The sequence below is a fragment of the Cervus canadensis genome, chromosome 17, assembly GCF_019320065.1.
Source record: "Cervus canadensis isolate Bull #8, Minnesota chromosome 17, ASM1932006v1, whole genome shotgun sequence".
NCBI classification, from domain to species: Eukaryota; Metazoa; Chordata; class Mammalia; order Artiodactyla; family Cervidae; genus Cervus; species Cervus canadensis.
In genome coordinates this window covers 58,588,396-58,612,855 of record NC_057402.1, presented here as the reverse complement: position 1 = coordinate 58,612,855, position 24,460 = coordinate 58,588,396, and the positions used below count along the sequence as shown (strand labels likewise).

Here is a 24,460-nt window from a genome sequence, read left to right as displayed (position 1 = left end):
GCATGGGAAAGGAAATAATCAGTCAATTTCAAGAAGCACAGAGGGTCCAATATAGGACAAATCCAAGGAGAAACACATCGCGGCACACACTAATCAAGCTAACAGAAATTAAACACAAAGAAAGAACATTAAAAGTAGTAAGGGAAAACCAAGATATAACATACAATGGAAACCTCATAGAATTAACAGCTGATCTTTCAGCAGAAACTATGCAGGCCAGAAAGGAGCAGTAGAATATATTTAAAGTACTGAAAGACATAAATAAATAAATAAATAAAAACAACTACAATCAAGACTACTCTAACCTGCAAGGATCTCATTCAAAATTGATGGAGAAATCAAAAGCTTTAGAGACAAGCAAAAGTTAAGAGAATTTAGCACCACCAAACCAGCTGTACAACAAATGCTAAAGGGACTTATATAGTCAAGAAATAGAAGAGAAGAAAAAAGATCTACAAAATCAACCCCAAATAATTAAGAAAATGGCAATAGGAAAATATACACCAGTAATTGCTTTTTAAAAAATGGATTAAATGCTCCAATCAAAAGACACAGACTGGCTGAATGGATACAAAAACAAGACCCATATATATGTTCTCTACAAGAAACCCACTTCAGGCCTCAAGACACATACAGACTGAAAGTGATAGGATGGAAAAATATGTTCCATGCAAATGGAAAGAAAAAGAAAGCTGGAATAGCAATCCTCATATCAGATAAAATAGACCTTTAAATAAAGAAGATTACAAGAGATAAGGAAGGATACTTCATAATGACCAAGGGATCACATCAAGAGGAAGACATAACAATTGTAAATATCTATGTACTCAACATAGGAGCAGACAATGCAGGATGCACCCAACACAGGAGCACCTCAATACATAAGACAAACACTAACAGACATAAAAGGAGAAATTGACAGTAACACAATAATAGTAGGAGACTTTAACACCCCATTCACACCAATGGACAGATCATCAAAACAGAAAATTAATAAGGAAACACAAGTCTTAAATGATACATTAGATGAGATGGATCTCATTGATATCTTCAGGACATTCCATCCAAATGCAGAAGAATACACCTTCTTTTCAAGTGCACATGGAACATTCTCCAGAATAGATCACATCTTGGGTCACAAGTCAAACCTCAGGAAATTTAAGAAGATTTAAACCATATCAAGCATCTTTTCTGACCACAACACTATGAGATTAGATATCAATTACAAGAAAAAAACTGTAACAAACACAAACACATGGAGATTAAACACGTTTCTAAATAATCAACAGGTTACTGAAGAAATCGAAAGGAAAATCAAAAAATTTCTAGAAACAAATGACAATGAGAGCATGACAACTCAAAACCTGTGGGCTACAGCAAAAGCAGTTCTAAGAGGAAGTTTATTGCAATAAAATCCTACTTCAAGAAACAAAACATCGAATAGACAACCTAACTTTACACCTAAGGCAACTGGAAAAAGAATAACCAAAAAAAAAAAAAAATAGTAGAAGGAAAAAAATAATAAAGATCCGAGCAGAAATAAATGCAAAAGAAAGGAAAGAAACAATAGTAAAGATTAATGAAACTAAAAGCTGGTTCTTTGAGAAGATAAACAAAACTGACAAGCCCTCAGCCAGACTCATCAAGAAAAAAAGAGAGAAGAATCAAACCAACAAAATTAGAAATGAAAAAGGAGAGGTTACAACTGACAATGCAGAAATACAAGGATTATAAGAGACTATCATGAACAACTATAATGGCCATAAAATAGATAACAAGGAAGGAATGGACATATTCTTAGAAAAGTTCAATCTTCAAAGACTGAACCAGGAAGAAATGGAAATTATGAATAACCCAATTACAAGCACTGTAATTGAAGCTGTGATCAAAAATCTCCCAAAAACAAAACCTCAGGACCAGATGGCTTCACAGGAGAATTCTATCAAACATTTAGGGAAGAGCTCATGCCTTTCCTTTTAAAACTCTTTCAAAAAATTACAGAGGAAGGAGCACTTCCAAATTCATTCTATGAGGCCACCATCACCCTGATACCAAAAACAGACAAATACAACACACAAAAAAGAAAACTACAGGTAATATCACTGATGAACACTGATGCAAAAATCCTCAACAAAATTTTAGCAAACAGAATTCAGCAATGCATCAAAAAGCTCATACACCATGATCAAGTTGGGTTTATTCCAGGGATGCAAGGATTCAATATATGGAAATCAATCAATGTGATACACCATATTAACAAATAGAAAGACAAAAACCATATGATCATCTCAATAGGTTCACAAAAAGCCTTTGACAAAATTCAGCACTCATTTATGACTAAAACTCTTCAACAAATGGGCATAGAAGGGACCTACCTCAACATGGTAAAGGCCATATATGATAAGCCTACAGTAAACATTATTCTCAATGGTGAAAAACTGAAAGCATTCCCCCTAAGATCAGGAACAAGACATGGGTATCCACTTTCACCATTATTCACATAGTTCTGGAAGTCCTAGCTACAGCAATCAGAGAAGAAAAAGAAATAAAAGGAATCCAGATCAGAAAAGAAGTAAAGCTCTCACTATTTGCAGATGACAAGATACTGTACATAGAAAACCCTAAAGACAATATCAGAAAATCACTAGAGCTAATCAGTGAATTTAGCAAAGTTGCAGGATACAAAATCAAAACACAGAAATCACTTGCATTTCTATATGCTAACAATGAAAAATCAGAAAGAGAAATTAAGGAATCAATCCCATTCACCATTGCCACAAAAAGAATTAAATACCTAGGAATGAACTTACCTACGGAGATGAAAGAACTGTACACAGAAAATTATAAAACACTAATGAAAGAAATCAAAGATGACATAAACAGATGGAAGGATATTCCATGTTCCTGTGTAGGATGAATCAATATTGTGAAAATGACTATACTACCAAATGCAATCTACAGATTCAATGTGATCCCTATCAAATTACCAAAGGCATTTTTCACAGAACTAGAACAAAAAATTTCACAATTCGTATGGAAACACAAAAGACCCTGAATAGCCAAAGCAGTCTTGAGAAAGAAGAATGGAGCTGGAGGAATCAATCTTCCTGACTTAGGGTTATACTACAAAGCTACAATCATCAAGAAAGTATGGTATTGGCACAAAAAGAGAAATATAGACCAATGGAACAGATAGAAAGCCCAGAGATAAACCCATGCACCTATGGGTACCTTATTTTTGACAAAGGAGGCAAGAACATACAATGGGGCAAAGATAGCCTCGTCAATAAATCGCTCTGAGAAAACTGGACAGCTACATGTAAAAGAACAAAATTAGAACACCTCTTAACACTACACAAAGATAAACTCAAAACGGACTAAAGACCTAAATGTAAGACCAGAAACTATAAAACTCTTAGAGGAAAACATAGGCAGAACACTTGATGACATAAATCAAAGCAAGATCCTCTATGACCCACCTCTTAGAGTAACAGAAATAAAAATAAACATAAACAAGTGGGACCTGATTAAACTTAAAAGCTTTTGCATAGCAAAGAAACTATAAGCAAGGTGAAAAGAAAATCCTTGGAATGGGAGAAAATAATAGCAAATAAACAACTGACAAAGGATTAATTTCCAAAATATACAAGTGGCTCATACAATTCAATACAAGAAAAACAAATGACCCTATCAAAAAGTGGGGAAAAGACCTAAACAGACATTTCCCCAAAGAAGACATACAGATGGCTAACAAGCACATGAAAACATGATCAACATCGCTCATTATTAGAGAAATGCAAATCAAAACTACAATGCGTTATCACCTCATACTGGTCAGAATGGCCCTCATCAAAAAGTCTACAAATTCTGGAGAGGGTGTGGACAAAAGGGAACACTCTTGCACTGTTGGTGGGAATGTAAATTGATATAGCCACTATGGAAGATGGTATGGAGATTCCTTTAAAAAAAAAAAAAAACTAGGAATAAAGCCACCATATAACCCAGCAATTCCACTCCTAGGCATATACACTGAGGAAACCAAAATTGAAAGAGATGCATGTATCCTATTGTTCATTGCAGCACTATTTACAATAGCTAGAACATGGAAGCAACCTAGATGTCCATCAACAGATGAATGGATAAAGAAGTTGTGGTATATATACACAATGGAATATTACTCAGCCATAAAAAGGAATGCATTTGAGTCAGTTCCAATGAGGTGGATGAACCTAGAACCTATCATACAGAGTGAAGTGAGTCAGAATTAGAAAGATGAATACTGTATTCTAACACATATATACAGAATCTAGAAAAATGGTACTGAAGAATTTATAGGGAAACAATGGAGAAACAAACATAGAGAATAGACTTATGAACATGGGTAGAGGGGAGGAGAGGGTGAGATGTATGGAAAGAATAACATAGAAACCTCCATTACCATGTGTAAAATAGATAGCCAATGGGAATCTGCTGTATGGCTCAGGAAACTCAAACAGGGGTTCTGTGTCAACCTAGAGGGGTGGGATGGGGAGGGAGATGGGAGGGAGTTTCAGAAGGGAGGGGATATATGTATACCTATGGCTGATTCATGTTGAGGTTTGACAGATAACAGCAAAATTCTGTAAAGCAATTTTCCCTCAATAAAAAATAATTTAATTAAAAAGAAAGCTCATATACCATGATCAAGGTGGGTTTATGCCAGAGATGCAAGGATTCTTTAATATATGTAAATTAATCATTGTGATACACCATATTAAGAAATTGAAAGGTAAAAACCATATGATCATCTCAGTAGATGCAGAAAAAGCCTTTGACAAAATTCAGCACCCATTTATAATAAAAATCTTTCAAAAGACGGACATAGAAGGAACCTAACTCAACATAGTAAAGGTCACATATGATAAGCCCTCAGCAAACATTATTCTCAATGGTGAATAAAAAGCATTCCTTCCTAGATAAGGAATAAGACAAGGGTGTCCACTCACACCACCATGATTCAACATAGTTCTGGAATTCCTCACTACAGCAATTACAGAAAAAAAAAAGAAATTAAAAAAAAAAAATCCAGATGGGAGTCAGTTCAGTCTTTTAGTTGCATCTGACTCTTTGCTACCCCATGGACTACAGCATGCCAGGTTTCCCTGTCTATCACCAACTCTCGGACCTTGCTCAAATGCATGTCCATCGAGTGAGTGATGCCATCCGACCATCTCGGCTTCTGTCATCCCCTTCTCCTCCTGCCTTCAATCTTTCCCAGCATCAGAGTCTTTTCCAGTGAGTCAGTTCTTCGCATCAGGTGGCCCAAATACTGGAGCTTCAGCTTCAGCATCAGTCCTTCCAATGAATATTCAGGACTGATTTCCTTTAGGATTTACTGGTTGGATCTCCTTGCAGTCCAAGGGACTCACAAGAGTCTTCTCCAACAAAGAAGTAAAGCTCTCACTGTTTGCAGATGACATGATACTATACATAGAAAACCCAAAAGAAACTGTCAGAAAATTACGAGCTAATCAGTGAATTCAGCAAATTCGTGGGACACAAGGTCAATACTTAGAAATCACTTTCATTCCTATATACTAATAATGAAAACTCAGAAAAAGAAATTAAGGAATCAATCACATTCATCATTGCAACAAAAAAGAACAAAATATCTAGGAATAAACCTACCTGAGGAGACAAAAGAACTGTATTTAGAAAATTATAAGAGATTGATGCAAGAAATCAAAGATGACATAAACAGATGGAGAGATATTCCATGTTCCTGGGCAAGAAGAATCAGTATTGTGAAAATGACTATAATATCAAATGCAATCTACAGGTTCAATGTGATCCCTATCAAATTACCAATGGCATTTTTCAAAGAACTAAAACAAAAAGTTTCACAATTCAGCTTTCTGACCCCATGGACTGTAGCCCACCAGGCTCCTCTGTCCATGGGACTCTCCAGACAAGAACACTGGAATGGGTTACCATGTCCTCCTTCAGGGGATGTTCCCAACCCGGGGATCAAACTCACATCTCTTATGTCTCCTTCATTGGCAGGCGGGTTCTTTACCCCTAGTGCCACCTGGGAAGCCCATAGAGAGTCCTAAGTAACTTACAGGGTGTATTCTTTTGGAAATCAAAATTAATTTGGGTTGGTCCTGTTAGAGGAGCCAACTGAAGCCAACTGAAGCAAACAGGAGCCAGCTGAAGTTCCAGCCAAAGTCAGAACAAAATAAATGATGTAGTCTTTATTACAACCCAAGTATAGATGCTGGGAAAGATTGAAGGCGGGAGGAGAAGGGGATGACAGAGGATGATATGGTTGAATGGCATCACTGACTCGATGGACATGAGTTTGAGCAAATTCCAGGAGCTGGTGATGGACAGGGAGGCCTGGTGTGCTGCAGTCCATGGAGCTACAAAGAGTCAGACACGACTGAACTGACTGAAGTACAGAAGAGTCTCAATACTCTTGTGAGTCCCTGGGAAGCTAGGAGGTGAAACCACTTAATCCTGAAGGAAATCAACCCTGAATATTCACTGGAAGGACTGATGCTGAAGCTGAGGCTCCAATACTTTGGCCACCTGATGCGAATAGCTGACTGATTGGAAAAGACCCTGATGCTGGGAAAGATTGAAGGCAGGTGGAGAAGGAGGCAACAGAAGGGCCTAGGGCTCCGGCCCCCGGGATTCTGGAGGGAAGCAAGTGACATGAAACAGCACGGAGGTGTGTGGTCTCTCCTCTCATTAAGTGAAAGGTACACCCCCCGGCACCCGAGCCATGGCTGGTCTGCGGAACGGCCATTGCAGCTGTATCCGGGCCGCGTTCATGGCCAGCACCAGGGCCGGCTTCCAGAAGAGGCAGAGAAACAGGCTCCATTGCCTCAAGGCCAGTCACAGGAAGAATCATCTGGACTTTGTTGAAGGCATCTGGAGAGAGGTACGTCCCCGAACAAGGCAGCCAGCAGCCGCTCCTGTCTCTGGGGACTGTTGGGGGCCCCCTCAAGTTCCCAGAGGCAAGGCCGAGGACAGCCTTGCAGGCAGACCTTCCTCAGGAGGGCGGTCGCAGGCCTGCTCCAAGAACTCTGCCCAGCCCAGTGGTGTGGCTACATTTTAGAAAAAGCTTCACTGTGACATTTACATTGGTTGTTCATTCCTCTTCCCAATTTTTTAAAGTAAGAACAAAAGTCTTCAGGTAGTTTACCTGGAAGATAGATTGACGAGACCATGGGTTTACAATTAGTCAATCTCAAAATGAATCTCAGTCAAGTCAAATTCATTCTCATGGATCACACAGGTGTAGTAGGTAACCCTGGCCTCCCGGTGGTTTAAGACGCCAGGTGCCCCTGGAGAACAGGGCAGGCGTGCTGCTAAGTCCTTCTACCCTGAACCAGTGCCTGGAGGGCCTGGCCAGGCGTTTCTTGGTTTGCCAGGAAAGATTCTGTGGGCTTATGAGCCCCAAATGAGGCCCTCATCAGCACCCCCGACCCCACACCTGGGCAGGGGGCTCTGGGCTGGGGCCTCTCGGGGACTCTCACTGCTCTGCTGGGGGTGGGGTCACAAGAGTGAGTGTCTGCTTTGTGAATTCCAGCAATTCTGACCAGTTTCTGGATCTGCAATGGTTACAGCTGCTGGTAGATTACGGTGTTTATGTTCATTTTCTCCTTCTGGAATAAATGAACATCAACTGTCCAAAGAGCAAGTGAGCTTTCTCGGGAGTTGTCACCACCCAAGGGAAAGGGCCCCAGGGAGATCCCCTGCTGACTCCGGTCTGGGGTTCTTCTGTGCGTGTGACCGAGGCCACGGGTCAGCAGGGAGGAGGTGCTCACAGGGCGAGTCGTGCGGATCAGCCTGCTGGTTTGCGGGTGGAGCCCGTCTGGAAAGGTCTCCGTGCAGCGGGGGGTGGTCCCTGGTCGTGGGCACCTGGGCTTTCCCTAGAGACCGTTCCAGCCAGAGCCCCAGGGCAGGAGTGAATGAGTAAGGAACAGGAACTTTCGGTCCCCAGGTGGTGTGAGGAGGGTCCAGAAAGCTCTGCAGCCCCCATTGGCAGTGGTAGAGGTGGGGGGTGGGGCCTTTGGCTGCCCTGGGGTGTCGCCTGCCCCTGAAGGGCCCATGGCCAGCCTTTGAGAACCACTCCGGGCACCTTGGAAACAGTGAATATTTTAGAGACTCATTTCCACCTCCTCCGGCACCTTGGGTGGCCCAGTGTGTTGGGGGTGGGCGCTGAGGCTCCACAGCCTGCCCAGGTCAGGGGCCCGGGCCGGCCCAAGCGAGGCCCTCACCGGGGTCAGAGCAGGAAAATGAGCTCAGACTGAGGTGGTGGACAGGGGCTGCCAGCGCTGGAAGGAGGGCTTTAAACGATGGGGCTCGGGCTGGGACACCCCCACAGTGGGGCACCCTCGGGCTTTTAGGAGGCTCTGGGATATTTATCAAATGCACTAAAAAATATTTATTTATGTGGCTGCCCTGAGTCTTAGTTGCGGCATGCGGGATCTTTCGTGGTGGCATGTGAACGCTTATGTGGCACATGGGATCTAGTTTCCTGACCAGGGTTTGAACCTGGGCCCCCTGCATTGGGAGCACGGAGTCTTGGCTACTGGACCACCCGGGAAGTCCTTATCAAACGCATTTAAAACATGTTTTTGCCTGTGCTGGGTCTTCATTGCTGCACGCATGCTCTCTCCAGGTGTGGGGAGCCGGGGCGACTCTGGTTGCGGTGCGTGGGCGTCTCACTGCAGTAGTTTCTCCTGTTGCAGAGCCTGGGCCTCAGGGCCCAGGGTCTTCTGCCCTAGTTTTGCTGCTGCTCGACATGTGAATCTTCCCGAACCAGGGATCAAACCCACATCTCTTGCCTTGGCAATCGGCTTCTTGACCAACTGAGCCCCCAGGGAAACCCTTATCAAAGGCATTTTTGAAGATTTATTTGCAGGGCAGATCGTGCAAAATTTGCCAAGGTCCATGATGGAAGAAACTGTTTGTGCGTGTAAGGCGTGTGTTCTCCGTGATTCCCCCGCTCGCCGGCTCAGAAACCCTTCTGTCGTCAGCTTTTAGATCCTTAAGACACTGAGTGGGAAGAGGCCCGTGGCCACGCCTCCTGTCATTTCAACGGCTGCTCCCTGGGTGCCGCGAACTGTGTCGGGCCTCTGTACATGCTCAAGTCCAGGGGTCCAGGGGACGTGAGCTTAGAAGACCCCCTCTCGGCGAACCTTCCACTCCTGGTCCTGACGGCCACGGCTGGGCCCCAGCAGCCCCAGAGGACAGCAATGTGGACATGCAACCCACGGAGGCCGGTGGCCTGGAGGCACGGGGGCGGATGGCCCGGCTGCCTGGACCCCGGGAAGACACAGGGATGATGGAGGAGGACCCGGGGTCCCCCGAGGCTGGAAGACCCCAAGGCAGGGCCAGAGGGTCAGGGCCGCCCCCCAGACTCGGGACCGAGAGGGACAAGGGGCCCAAGCTCACCCTCTCCAAGAGGCAACTGGAACTTTTACTTGCAGAGCTGGAGAAGAGTAAGCGAAAGAAGCAGTATGTGGCCTAGATCAGGTGAGCGGGGCGACCGGTGACAATGGGCCAGGGCCTCGGAGGTGAGGACGATGTTGATGAGGATAAAAAAAGAGCTTCCATGAAAATAAATAAATAAATAAATAAAACAAAAAATTTCACAATTCATATGGATACACAAAAGTCTCCAAATAGTCAAGCCGTGTTGAGAAATAAGAATGGAGCTGGAGGAATCAACTTTCCTGAGTTCAAACTATACTACAAAGCTACAGTCATCAAGACAGTACAGTACTGGCAAAAAAAACCAAAAAACAGAAATACAGACCAATAGAACAAGATAGATAGTCCACACTCTCTATGGGTACCTTAGTTGTGACTAAGGAGGCAATGGGGCAAAGATAGCCTCTTCAATAAGAGATGCTGGAAAAACTAGACAGCTACATGCAAAAGAATGACATTTGAATATTTCCTAATGCCATACACAAATATAAACTCAAAATGTATTAAAGACCTAAATGTAAGACCAGAAACTATAAAACTGTTAGAAGAAATAATAGGCAGAACACTCGATGAAATAAATCAAAGAAAGATCTTCTATGATCCACTTCCTAGAGTAATGGAAATAAAAACAAAAATAAAGAAATGGGACCTAATTAAACTTAAAAACTTTTGCACAGCAAAGGAAACTACAAACAAGTTAAAAGGAACTGCAGAGCTTCTTGATGAAAATGAAAGAATAGAGTGAAGAAGCTGGTTTAAAGCTCAACATTCAAAAAACTAAGATCATGGCATCCAGTCCCATCATTACATGGGAAATAGATGGGGAAACAATGGAAACAGTGACAGACTTTATTTTCTTGGGCTTCAAAATCACTGCAGATGGTGACTGCAGCCATGAAATTAAAAGATGCTTGTTCCTTGGAAGAAAAACTATGACCAACCTAGACAGCACGTTAAAAAGCAGAGACATTACTTTGTTGACAAAGGTCCATCTAGTCAAGGCTATGGTTTTTACAGTAGTCATGTTTGGATGTGAGAGTTGGACCATGAAGAATGCTGAGTGCCAAAGAATTGATGCTTTTGAACTGTGGTGTTGGAGAGGACTCTTGAGAGCCCCTTGGACAGCAGGGAGATCCAACCAGTCCATCCTAAAGGAGATAAGTCCTGGGTGTTCATTGGAAGAATTGATGTTGAAGCTGAAATTCCAATACTTTGGTCACCTTATGCAAAGAACTGACTCATTGGAAAAGACCCTGATGCTGGGAAAAACTGAAGGCGGGAGAAGAAGGGGACAAGAGGATGAGATGTTTGGATGGCATCACTGACTTGACGGCCATGAGTTTGAGCAAGCTCCGGGAGTTGATGATGGACCGGTAGGCCTGGCATGCTGCTATGGGGTTGTATTGTTGGACATGACTAACCGACTGAATCAAAATGTAAATTTTATATTATGTACATTTTATTGCAATTTTAAAAGTAGGTTTCTGACAAAGTAAAAATTGACTGATTAACTATGTGGAAGTAAAGTGTGACAACAACAGAAAATAGAACAGCAAACAATATACAAGTATAAGATTGTAAGATTCATATAGTACACATGAAATGGAATAATGTCACTTAAAGGTAGGTATAGGGGGTGTTAGTGGTAGAGAATGTGCCTGCCAATGCAGGAGACATAAGGGACTTGGGTTTGATGTGTGGTTTGGGATGATCCCCTGGAGGAGGGTATGGCAACCCACTCCAATATTCTAGCCTGGAGAATCCCATGGACAGAGGAACCTGGCAGGCTATGGTCCATAGGGTCACAGAGTCAGACATGACTGAAGTGACTTAGCATGCATGCATAATAATTTAGAGATTTTTATTCTCAACCTTAGAGAAACTAATAAAAGCAAAATAAATAGATATGACTAACAAGCCAATAAAGAAGATAAAATGGAATCCAAAACAAAGACTCATGTGCTTCTATTTGCCAGGTAACATAAGTGAAGGAGTCAGCCTAGATGTAAAAACAAAAGAGACCTTGCTTCTCTGAGGATCCCATGCCCAGTGTAAGTGGGTGACAGTTGGGGGAGAAGGTGGTAATGTATGTCCACTATTGCTAAATTTGATTTTAACTGTTTTTCTTTTAAGAAAAGCCAAAAATCTATTTATTCACCCATTGAATAGATACGGTTTACCTATTCATCTAGATGCAATTAATCTATGAATAGAATAATTCATCTATTATTCATTGACTCACGTGAAATCTTCTGGTTTTTAAGTTGTCTTTGTTTTAAAATAGCGCCGATTAATTAAACACAGCTTAGTCTACATGTAGCCTTCAGATAACTAATATTATAACTCTAATATAAATAAAATGAACAATAAAAGGAATCAATGATGGACTAAAAATATAGAGTGTGATTTTGGTGAATGGAACATTTATCACTTAATGTGCCCCATACCATCCTACTTTTGTTCCTGCTCTTACTTTTACTTTTTTCTGATATTTTCTGTCCAATTTCTTTTTCAAAATCCAAATCAACTGCTGTCAGGAAGCATTTAACAAAAGGCTTCCTGTGTGCTGTTTTGGATCTGTCAGGAACCCTCCGGCCCTTATTGATTCCTGAATATTCAGGAATTAAGAGGAGAGGCACGCCTTTCCCGGGGCTAAGAAATCCAGGCATTTCTCATTACAGTGATAAGTACCCTCTTCCTTTTTATGAGCCAAATGGTAAGAGGTGATTGCAACTCTCTCTTTGATAGGGATCTCTTATGTTTTGTAAGTCTGGAATTTTAATCTTTTTCTTTGCTGAGAATAACCACCTTGTAAGACAGTATATATGCACATGCCATGTTGATTAAAACACCTTTGCTCCATCAGAGCTTTGGTCCCCGTGTCTTTGTTTCTTTCTGTTCTTTCTGTCTTTCTCTCTCTATTTCTGGCTGACTCCCTGGAGCATGGAAGCCAGCTGCATAACCCAGGGAATATCAGCCCCTTCCCTTCTTTCACTCTCTCACTGTTAACTCCAGACCACCAGGTTCCGTTCCATTAAAGGATCAACAAACTGCCATCTTATCCTAGGAATTTTGTTTCTTCTTCTAGTCAGAACTGACATTTCTGTTTCCTTAACAATCAAGACCCTCTTGCTTCTGCTTGGGCAAAGCACTAATAAATCCACTTGGAGTACATGTGAATCAATGTGGTTATGATTCCATTAATGAAAAAACATTTATTAAACTTCCCTCCACCATAGACTGGACCTGCAATGTTCATTCATGCTTTTAGCCTAGATTTGTCTCTTCCCAACACTTTTTCTGTATACAGCTGCTATGGGGAATCTGTTCTGGAACATGTACTTCCCTGACCAATGAAACTATTCAATGACACCTTCCCTGTAAGAAGTTGATTCCTTGGCTCCACATTTTTTGTCTTCCAGTTATTTTTGGGGGCTCCAAAATCACTGCAGATGGTGACTGCAGCCATGAAATTAAAAGATGCTTGCTCCTTGGAAGGAAAGTTATGACCAACCTAGATAGCATATTAAAAAGGAGAGACATTACTTTGCCAACAAAGGTCCATCTAATCAAGGCTATGGTTTTTCCAGTGGTCATGTATGGATGTGAGAGTTGGACTGTGAAGAAAGCTGGGTGCGGAAGAATTGATGCTTTTGAACTGTGGTGTTGGAGAAGACTCTTGAGAGTCCCTTGGACTGCAAGGAAATCCAACCAGTCAATCCTAAAGGGAGTCAGTCCTGGGTGTTCATTGGAAGGACTGATGCTGAAGCTGAAACTCCAATACTTTGGCCACCTGATGCGGAGAGGTGACTCATTTGAAGAGACCCTGATGCTGGGAAAGAGGGCAGGAGGAGAAGGGGATGACAGAAGATGAGACAGTTGGATGGCATCACCGACTCAATGGACATGAGTTTGGGTGGTCTCTAGCAGTTGGTGTTGGACAGGGAGGCCTGGCATGCTGCAGTTCATGGGGTCGCAAAGAGTCGGACATGACTGAGTGACTGGACTGTACTGAACCCGACTCATCTTATCTCTTTCTATCTTTACCCTGCACTTGAATTTTCCTAAGTACTAAATTACACACAATTCAATGAACATCTTATACGAGTGGACTCTCAGCTTAGAAGACTCTCCATTCAACTTCTCAACAAGCTCTGCTTCCTTATGGCAATACTGTTTTTTGTTTAGCCATCTCTACTTCACCTACTTCCACAAACACAGCCTAGCTGTGCTGCCTCTGTTCTGGATGGAATAGAAGGTGTCCACCCATTCCCCGGCTTCCCCAGGGTCAGCTATTTTAGTCTCTCACTTGGAAGCTTTTATGGAGACTTATCCAAGGTTACATGGAACTGTGGTGCCCTCTACTGCTTTCCAGAACCATGACTACTTTGCTTTCTGTCATTCAACACAAGGGAAAATGCTAATAGACCAAATGGGAATTAAGTGGATAGACCATAATTTCCCAAGGCAAACACTGAATTTCATATTAAAACAAATATTATGAAATGGTAATATATGTTCTTCTAACATGTGAATTTCTATAAGGTATGCCTTATTATTTCACTATCCTTTCAGGTCCAACCTATGGCTCTTTATATGTTCATAAATATTAAGAGAAGAGATGGGATTACCATTTCATCACATGGAGAAATTACGTATTTAAGCCACACAGTTAAATAAAATTTAAAGATTAGCTCTCAATAAACATAATTTCCATGTGTTCAATAATATGCATTGACATTAGACTGATAGGGAAGGCATGGAAATTTTTAAAATAATTCATGAAAAAAACATAAATTCTTACAGTTGATTAAATCCATTAAAGTATTATTGTTAAAAATCAGTATCTGTAACTCTCATTAATACAAAATAATCCCTGGTTGATCTACATTTCTTTGCAAAAATTACTAAATGATTTCCTTTGGTTTGATTTCCTTTCTAAGGCTTTAAATTCACTAGTTATTTGAACTGTTTGATTTGCCTTATGTTATTTAATATTGGGAAAAGAGTAATTATCACTGGTATCTCTAAACCTAGAATTCTAACACTTAGTAGGTTACAATTATATTGATTTTTATTGCTTTAAATTTAATGATTTTTATTTTCAATGAACTTTATCTTAGTGATATGATTGAGTAATTAGAAAATTAAGAAATGTCTGTGTTCAATTTATTCACTTCAGAATCAGAAAAGCCTTTCAAATAAGCATCTTATCTAATTTATATTTCATGCAGAACCACTGGAATCAGAGCTATTTAATACTATGACTAAGTGTATACTCAGAATAACACTTCCTTATACTTGGAACATTTATGTATTTTTCTGTCCTATTTCTGAAATATATCTAGAAGCTGCTATTTTTAGAAAATCTTAGAATTTTTGGCATGTGCAAAAGTGCCAGCAGTTAGCTTAGATTTGGACTGCGTTGTATTAAACATAACTAAGGATAGTGTGACTTCACACACTGAATGATTAAAGATCTTTCCTGGAGGAGAGTTAGAAATTTGCCCTTCTCACAATTATTCTGTTAAGAGTGACTGTAAACAATTCAGTCAGAGTCTTCTGACTCTGACTCTCAAAGTCTTTCTATGTCTTTTGTCAGAGACATAGAAATGATAATACACTGCCCATCAGGTTCTTGCTAGGTTTATTTAAATATTGAACATCTCCCCCTGGGTGTTCTCATAGCCAAGAGGCATCCCCTCCGGAGAAAATCAGACGCTGCCATCTTAAAACCTGAACTGTGCTGCTTTGCCTCCCTATCCTGCTCAAGCGTCATTTGTGCCAGCCAGCCTCAGCACTCAGAGTAGGCACGCTGAGGCAGAGACGAACATGACCGCAATAATGGAATTTCACGTGTTCGTGGGTGCGGGAGGTAACGCCCTACAGCAGAATTCACGTCCAAGACCCACTCTCAATTCTGCAGACCCTCAGTCCTGTTGTCACTGACAAGGAGGCTTGCTGTCCAGAAAGGGAACTTCCCAGCCTCCCCAAATGTACAGAGCAATTAGGTAAGCGTTCAATTCTAATTAATCCATTTTACTGACTTTCCTTCCCATAGCAATGAATTACAATTTTTTAAAGAGGCCAGTTTTCTTCCAATAGAGAGTAGGAGCTGCAGACACAGGGGGCTGCGTGGAGGACTGAGGCAGGACTTAGGCCCGGCCAGAAAGGCGCTCAGGGTTGGTCCTGAGACAGGAAAGCTCTCGGCGCCCTGGCCTTCGGCGGCTGCCTGGACACCCCCTTTCCATCTCAGTCCTAAAAAGAGGGACACGAGGCGCCGATACACTCCCGCAGGCCACCAAGAAACTTCATCAGAAACGTGGCCTGTCCCAGAGCTGGTCAAGCCGGGGTCCCCGAACGCTCCCCCTTCCTCGCAGCCGGCCCGGGGCCAGGGCGCGTTTGGTGAGAGTCTGGCGGCCTCTACCGGAGCGCCTCCTCAGAGGAGCGTTTCTCAGAGCCGGAGCCGACATGTAGCGCTCGGGCGAGGTGAGAGCGCGCGCCGGCGCGCCGGGGGCGCCGGGGGCTCTGCAGCGGGGCGGCGCGCGGCCTCGGGCGCGGAGCTGAGCCGCAGGGCGGCGGCGGGAGCGCGGGGGGCGCCCGAGGCGCTCGGCCCGGGAGCACCGGGGAAGTTCGCGCTGGCTGCACGGGGCGGTGACGCCGCACCGGCCTCCGCGCCTGCCAGCCGGGGAGAGCAGACGGGGGAGGAGGATGCGCCCTCGCCGACGGCTCGCCTTCCCGGGCCGGTGCGCGGGGTAAGCCCGGGCGCGCGGGACCGGGGCCGTGGGGTCAGGAGCTGCGGGCGGCGGCGGGAGGGCAAGCGGCCCCGGCTCGGCCCGCAGCTCTCTCCTCGAGGCTGCCTGGCTCGGGGAGGGCGGTGGAGGCAGGCGGGGCGCCGCGGGCGGCCGGGAGCCCAAACTTTCCCCCGGCGACTGCGGAGGCGCAGCCCGAGCGGGAGGGCAGGGGCGTCCAGAGCAGCGCGGCGCCGCCGGACGGGGCGCCAGGGCGCAGGACCCACGGACCTGCCGGTAGGAACTGGGGCACGAGGCTCCCGCCGCGGTCACCCGAGCCGAGGGCCGAAAACGCCCCCCGGGGACCCCGCCAGCCGCCGGGCTCCGAGGCGCGGCGGGCTGGGCGCTTCCTGTGCGGTGGGCGCGGGCTCGGGCTCGAGACTGGGGCGGGGGCGCGAGCGGGTCGCGCTGGCGGCTCGAGGCCGGGAGACACGGAGCCGACGCTGCACAGCGCGCTCCGGGCCGAGGAGGAAAGCGCCGCGCGGCAGGACGCTCCGCTCGGACCCGGGGCGGCAGCAGGGCAGGTCTGCCGGGCCAGAAACAAGCCGGGGAGGGTGGGCAAACGGTTGGCGCTGGGCGCGCCGCTGCGGACCGGGCGGGCGGCCGACTCTACCCGGCCGCGGGCGCCCGGGCGCGGAGGCTGCAGCTCTGCAGTGCCACCCCCGCGCCCGCGAGCCCCCGCGGCGGTCCCGGGACCGTGGGAGCCAGCCTGTCTTTGGGGGTCCCGACTCCCCCAAAAGCCTGGTCCCGACTCTCACCAGGCTGAGGGCGGCAGGAGGTGCCGCCCGGGTTTCCCGCATGCAGCGCCGCGTGCTCGCCGCCGGGACTCCGGCCCGGGGTTTGGAGAGCAGCCCCTGGACGCACCCAGGCGATCCCCGCCCTGCCTTTCTCGACTCGAGGGCCTTGGTTTCGGAGGTCGAAGTACCTGTTGTGTGTTTCTCTCTTCCGGAGTTGGCCTGGGGTCTCCTCGGGAAAATGTTGCTTTTGAACACGCGGTGCTCCTATATGATGTCTATCCATTTGCATTATGCGCATATTGAGAAATATATCCCTTCTCTAGGGTTAGTTGCAGAGCCCAGGGATTGTGCCTGCTTGGATTTCAAATGCATTAATTAGGGCCCAGCATATAACCCAGAGCCGAGAGACTTTCCCAAATGCAGTGATTACTAAGTTCTTTAGTCATGGGGACAGATTGCTGAGAAAGTGGCAGCCTTCTTTTATAAGCAGTTCTTATATTGTCGTGATCTTGCGGAAGACCTGTTTAAATGTGCCTTTTTTCCCCTCTTTCCACATACTTTCTCATAGCACCTTGCAGAACAAGGAGTAGCTTGCTGGCTTTGACGCGTGGCAAATATTTCAGAAAGGTAAAATTATTCCACTTGTGGATTTGACAGATGTAAAATACAGTTAGATAACTTCAGGCATTGATTCTAATAATAGGACTAGAGGGTCATTTGATCACATGGAAAAAGTAAAACAAAGAATTTGCGACATGGGAAAGATAAATTAGGAAAATGATTCTGCACCTTGAGTAAAGGTGAAAATTAAGCCTACTGTAATTTCTTTTTACACCCCAACTTACTGGCCATTGAACACAGATAACTCCTGATATGGAGCCATGATGGACAAGGACAGCCAGGCTCCTTTCTGTATGAATTGTGTGTGTTAGCAGTGTGATTTGATTCTAGGAGCTGTTTCATGACAACAGTCATGTTTATGTTTTTTCCCCTTTCAGCTTCAAGATCAAGGTGGAGAAAGGAATAGCTCTTCTTCCAAATTCATCTGCTTCAGCTGTTATTCTTACTGGGAATGGACAATGGAATGTTCTCTAGCTTTATCATGATCAAAAACCTCCTTCTCTTTTGTATTTCCATGAACTTAGCCAGTCACTTTGGGTAAGTTATTGTCTATGCTTTGATTTTACAATTTTCAGGGCAGAAGTACCTTTTAGAAACTTTGCTGAGCAGTGTATCAGCAAGCCCTCCTTGACCACCTTTGCAGTCCCATAGCCTTATAAGAGTCCCTGCCTTACCCCACGCTTCATTCCGAGCAAGGCTGCTCCAAGTATGAGGTCTCTGAAGTCAGTCAGAGAAAAGAAGCAGATTATGTTTTCAGAAGTGGAAACCGAAGATGGTTTCAGAGTAAGCTGTGTTTCCTCCCACTCAGGTTAAAGCAGGACTCAAAAGCTGACCTGCATGAAGGACGTTTAATGCTTGTTGGACAAAGCAGTGGGCAACATTCTTTGTCGTCCTTAGTTCCATTCTGTAACGGAATTTGCCTTTAAAGCCACGCCTACCCTAGGTGGCACTGACAAGGACTCACAGTGGTCCTGACTTGAGCCAAAGGCCTTGAACTGTGGCCATCAGAGTGCAGACGCAGATACCAGAAACTGTATGTGTTTGATGATCTGCAGGACACCAGGGCATTTGGTGTTACCAGTGCCTTTAGGCTCTTTCATCTTGGCCTTTAGTATCAGTGTACTGATTCTAATAGTTTTTCATCAAACCAGTGATAACCCACGTTCCTGACAAACTTCTTATGAGGTGCTGACTCTGTCCTCTTCTTCCCAAAATTGCTGTGGCTAATCACAAGGATCCTAACTTGAAGTTGGTGGTGTGTTTAGTCGATAAGTCGTATCCGACTCTTTGCAACCCCTTGGACTATAGCCCACGAGGCTCCTCTGTCCCTGGGATTCTCCAGGCAAGAATACTGGAGTGGGTTGCAATTTCCTTCTCTAGGGGATCTTCCCCACCCAGGGATTGAACCTGTGTCTCCTGCCTTGGCAGGCGGGCTCTTTACCCCTGAGTCACCAGGGAGACCCCAACTCAAAGTTGGTGGAGTGTAATTAAGAAGTTACATTTTAGGACAAAAGTCGCCAAACACCCCTTATGTGAAAATCAGTGGTGAAGGTTGCCCTTGTGTGAATCATGGAGGCATCCGCAGGCCGCAGTGGCTCTGCAATACCTGCCCATGAGTTGGCAGGAAGGAGGCCCCTCCAAAGTCCATGACCCTCTCTCCTTGTTCTCAGGACATTTTCTGTACTTCTGACATTCCCAGGTCTGTACAGACGAGAAAGCAGAGAGAGGGAGGTCCGTGCCCTTCCCCAGGTGTGTGGCCGGTACATGACGGCATGGGGCTGTGTTCCAGCTCCATCAGAGACTTGTCTGGCCCTCAGCACCGTGAAGGGGACAGAGTGAGCGTGCTACCCATGCCCATGGGATGGCCTTCTAGCCAGTCAGGGCATTCCCTTGGGACAGTGTCGGTTGTTATTCTTACCTTGCTGCTCATCTTGAATGGGTACTTCCCTACTTGTGCCTTTGGTTTCCTTGTCTGTTCAGTGAATGTCTTCCCTTCCAAGGGCTCTCCCTGCTGCTAAATCTTCTAGGATTTAACCTTAGTGTTCCCACATACACCCTGCATACATCCCTCCTGCCTGAGAAGTGTGTTTAGAAGTGAAATCAAACACAGTATTTTAAATTTCCGAGTTACTACATTAGGTAGGTAGTTTGCTTACTGATATATTGCATATATTTATCAATATTTCAGAGGTAAGAAATATGCTAGGATTGGAAACATGTATTTTTTCCCTAAGATTTTAGTCGAATATATTTCTGTGAATCTGCATATTCTATAGTCAAGAAGGTACTATGCTTACCTGGTGGATGAAAGTCTGAAGTATGAAGAAATGTACATATGGAGTTTAGCCATTAGAAGCAGCTGTACTTAATTTCTTACTCAATTTAATGACTTTCTGAGGTCATCTTCAAAATAGAGAGATAACTCTTAATTTCTAGAAGCTAATACAGAACGAGTAGTAGGATACCCCTTAATCTCCTTAGACAGTTAGTTGTTGGAGAAGTTTTGAACCTGTCAGATACAAGTTTAATAGTCCATCCTAAAAATGACACCTGCAGAAATTAATGAAACACAGAATAGTATGTGAAAAAGGAAAATATCCTTAATTCCACCACACAGATACAATTATCCTTCCCATTCTGGTGTGTTTCTTTCTATTGCTTCTATGCCTAGCTTTATACAGTTGGGATCATACTGTGTTTTCAGTTCTGTATTTTTGTGCTTTATTCACATACTTTGTTACCACAAGGTCTTAAAATGTATGACGTAGAATGGACAAGTGTATTGCAGTACATAAACGCTTTGTCATGGGCTACTTCCCTAGTTAGGGGCGTTTGCATTGTTTCAGATTGTGTTGTTTTCCTACGTACCTGTGAACATATCCATCCTACAATTGCTTTAAGTATTTGAGATCATTTCTATTAGAAGATCTTTCTGTAAGTGGAATTTTACGTCAGCTCCCCTAAGTGCTTTTAGCTCTTGGTTTTGTGCGTCCAATTGCTTCTGGGGACCAAGATCTGTAGCAAAGTGGGAAGTCAAGTAGGGTATGGTTTTCAGCAGAAGGCATCTGACGTCTAGGGGCACAAGGCCCTATCGATTTCCCTTTTCATGCAAGGCTCCTCTCACTTGGTTATTACTGTAAATGAGCTTAAGAATAATTTTATCAAATTGCAAAGAAAGTTTCAGAACACTTATTTGATTTAAAATCTTGACAAAATAATATCTATTGCAATATGCAGTGCCTATTGTAACACTGTCTGTTTTAGAGGACACTTATAAGCTGAGCATCGTTAGCCCTGGCTTACAGTCAGGAAGACGAGAGGAAAAGATGGCTAACTGGGGGTTTTACCACGCTGGTTGTGCTGGGGTTTTGTCCTCAAAGGAAGCCTGCCGGGTGGTCCTGGGGTTCTCGTCTTGACTGCACACGGTTTTCAGGGAAGGTCGAAGTCAGACTGATCTATAGAGGAAGGGGGCATAATTTTGAAAGGAATTCTCTGCATCAGGGTAGAGAGAATTTTCCGTTCTGAGATTACAGAGAAAAAGAGCTTGGTAAGCTCTGTTATCTTCCTCCAAAGGAAGAGTTTATGTGATTTTGTTCTAAAGAAAGGTGAACAGGGAAGCATGAAAGGCCGTAATTTGCACATTGAGGGACAAAAGAAATGTGGATACCTGTAAATACGTAAAGAAAGTCAGACAACTGGTGAAGGGGAAAGAGAGTGATAGGAAACTGCTCTCAGTTAGAGAGCAGAGGAAAGAGGCAGGACGCTTGTGCTTCTGTGCAATACAAAATCATACACTGTTTGCGAAAAACGTGTGGAGCTGGCGATCAGGAAATTTATATGTGGTAAGTAAAATGTATTTGGTGATTACATAAGATAAGGTGAAATTGCTTTGAAAATATGAGTCTCATTTCTTCTCCCTTTTATTTTCTAAATTTGATCAGAGCCACCAGTAGCTCATTTTCAGTAGCCTTTGTAATTCTTCTGTTAGTTTTAGGTTATATAACAGAGCATGAGTCAAGTGTATAATAGAACAGAGACATATCTGACTGTCGGCCTTGTGTGATGTCACATTCAGAGGCATGGTATAATTTGAGGGATTATAGTTATTTTAACCAGTAATCACGCATACATGGTGTAAAGACACCAGCACAGAAATGATGTTTGCATCAATGTAAGGTCAAAATATAATTTAATCTGAAGTTAGTTTATCATCCTCTGAAAAATCATACTTTTCAGACTTGATTAGATCAGTGATAATTATAAGATAGATTTGAGGATTATCAACTCAATTATATGGTAAAATGTGATTCATTTAATAATATTAAACACTTTTTAGAGGTTTATCTATTAGAAAGTAAAAAATGCATTAGAATTTTATCACATGGGTGCTATAATTCAAATAGTCTTTGGAAAACAGTATTCTATAATTGGCAATTATAGGCAGGTTCTTGTAGAAGTAGCTTAAGAAAAGGAACAGATAAGGTTCTTCTTTATCTGTCTACACAAGCATGCTAACCAGGACTGTTGGTTTCATGAAGAGGGCCTGTTCACACACGTTCTTAAGGACAGTTCTCTTCTCAACTAGAGCAGAAAGTGCACTCTCTGAGTCATTCACATACTCACGATGTCTTTTTAAATGGCAAGAGGGAAATCCCCACATGGAAAGTTCTTCCTGCTTATAGCTGCAAATTCACAAGACCAGGACGAATGGTCATCACGACAGTTATAAAACCACAGAGCAGTGCTGTGAAGCGGATAGGACACTCACAGTGAGAAGGCATTACGTGGAGGCTGCAGGGATGGCCAGAGACCTCGCACATGGTAAACTTCTCAGGTGACCAAGATGAGGTGTGAGCTGTGCTTAGTCACTCAGTTGTGGCCAACTCTGCGACTGCATGGACTGTAGCCCACCAGGCTCCTCTGTCCATAGGGATTCTCCAGGCAAGAATATTGGAGTGGGTTGCAATTTCCTCCTCCAGGGGATCTGCCCTTCGACCCAGGGGTCAAACCCAAGTGTTCCGCATTGCAGGCAGATTCTTTACCATCTGAGCCACCAGGGAAGCCCATGAATACTGTAGGGGGTAGCCTATCCCTTCTCCAGGGAATCTTCCTGACACAGAAAGGAACTGGGGTCTTCTGCATTGCAGGAAAGCCCGACTAAGACCCTGCTACAGAGTAATGCCAACACTTTTTTAAGGCACCAAAACAAAATACTTCCAAATTACACGCTTAGAAACTTAAAACTGCTAAGCAAAGATTAGATGGACAGTCAGCCAGAGTCGACCCAGCCAGCCCTTCTCTGGCCATCAGCTCCAAGATGAGTAACTGGCTTGCTTCAAGGGGAGAAGGAGAATGTGGGCTTTGGGATTTTTTATACAAAGGTGCAATTGCATAACATGCATATTTTAATTGGTGTGAAATTTCAAAGGAAAATATTAGAATCAAAAGTAGAATTCTGGTGGCAGCAACAATAGTTATAAGTGCTTACATGAGTACTTCTTCATTTCCAGAATGCATTTTCAAAAGAAATGTGTTTAATTTTCACAGAATCGTCTCTTTGTAGGTGAAAAGAGTTAAGGTGATGGAATACAGAGAAACATGTCTAAGTTTCATCATTGAAAAGTGGGAAACTCAGGGTCCATCCCCAGGCTGAGGGCCTGGGCTAGCACCATCAATGCAGGACCTTCTCCAGAATGTCTGGATATTTAAGCTGCAACAAAAAGGGATAGAATGGGGAAAAATCTGTACATTGGAATCTTCTAACCTAGAACTCAAATAGCACTGCTCTAAAGATAGTCTTTTGTAGCCTGAATAAAATTGAATACAAAATATATGCTATGAAATATAATGTAATAGAGAGGGAACCATGTTATAGGAAAATTAAGATATACAATGAAACAGACTTTAGCAGTTCATTGAAAATTGTGTTTTATTTGTATTTATTTAACAATTTATCTCAAGATAAGATCAAAAGGCAAACCTAAAAATAAATGAAACCCAGGGCCAGTTCATTTTCACTTTTAACAACAGGAAGAAATTGGGCCATCACTCCATAATCAATTTAGTTCCTACTTCAGGGATGTAGGTATCATTCTGACAGAAGACAGTGAAGCTGCTCTTTGTGGCAGCAGTTACTAAGCCTGCCTGCAGCTCAAGTTGCCTAATCTCCAAGTGAAAGTAATAACAGATCCTACGCCACAGGGTTGATGTGAAGGATCAATGCGTGTATGTTAAGTGCTGAAACATGGCCAGGTAAGAAGGGAGTGCTAAGTTCAGTGTCCTTCTGGGCGTTGTGACCGAAAAGCGCCAAGGTTTGCTAGACTCATGGGCTGGGCACAGCAAAGTCCACAAGCTTAGTCCCACTGGCAGTCTCCCTCCCGTGTAAGGGCACATAGCCACAGTTACAGGTTCTGGGCTGGGGTTTGGGCATTCTGCAGGATGGTGCCCTGCAGCTGCGTCAGGATCTGTTGAGTCCTTCCTACGTGCCAGGCACTGTCCTAGGTGCTGAGACCCTGTGATGGGCAGAGCAAAGCCTGCCTTCCAGGAGGGCTCCTTCTGGTGCAGTAAGTAAACACATACTTATCAATTGGGTCACAAGGATTGCTGTAAAGAGTAATTCAGAGTAGGAGGTAGTGAGTGTGCTGGGAGATGTACTCAAGCAGATGTCTGAAGAATGAGCCTATCTTGGTGGCAATGATCGGACTGTTGAGAGGAGCAGCAGAAGCAAGGTGATTGAAGAGGCCAGCTTGAGGACGGGGAAGGTGGGTGGGAGGCAGGGCCAGAGAGGCAGCGTGGGTGGGGATAGTCAGTTCATCTGTAGGCCAT

At 44.0% G+C, this 24,460-nt stretch overlaps 1 protein-coding gene and 1 pseudogene across 6 annotated transcripts in view; both read left to right on the top strand.

The window, feature by feature from the left end:
• The first annotated feature begins 6,766 nt into the window (after positions 1–6,766).
• LOC122454981 lies at positions 6,767–9,523 on the top strand (annotated as a pseudogene).
• A 6,306-nt stretch (positions 9,524–15,829) lies between these two features.
• The window catches only part of GABRA5 (gamma-aminobutyric acid type A receptor subunit alpha5), a 96,829-nt gene continuing 88,198 nt past the window's right edge, over positions 15,830–24,460 (top strand). For 2 of the 6 annotated variants that reach the window (XM_043434545.1, XM_043434551.1), the window contains exons 1-3: positions 16,014–16,241; positions 17,583–17,641; positions 18,013–18,172. In XM_043434545.1, coding sequence (XP_043290480.1) covers positions 18,087–18,172 — 86 coding nt within the window. In that variant the 5' untranslated portion in view covers positions 16,014–16,241; positions 17,583–17,641; positions 18,013–18,086. Of the gene's footprint in view, positions 15,976–16,013; positions 16,242–16,392; positions 16,515–16,668; positions 16,802–17,582; positions 17,642–18,012; positions 18,173–24,460 lie in introns of those variants that run through there. The other 4 variants (XM_043434548.1, XM_043434550.1, XM_043434549.1 and 1 more) reach the window with 4 other exon arrangements.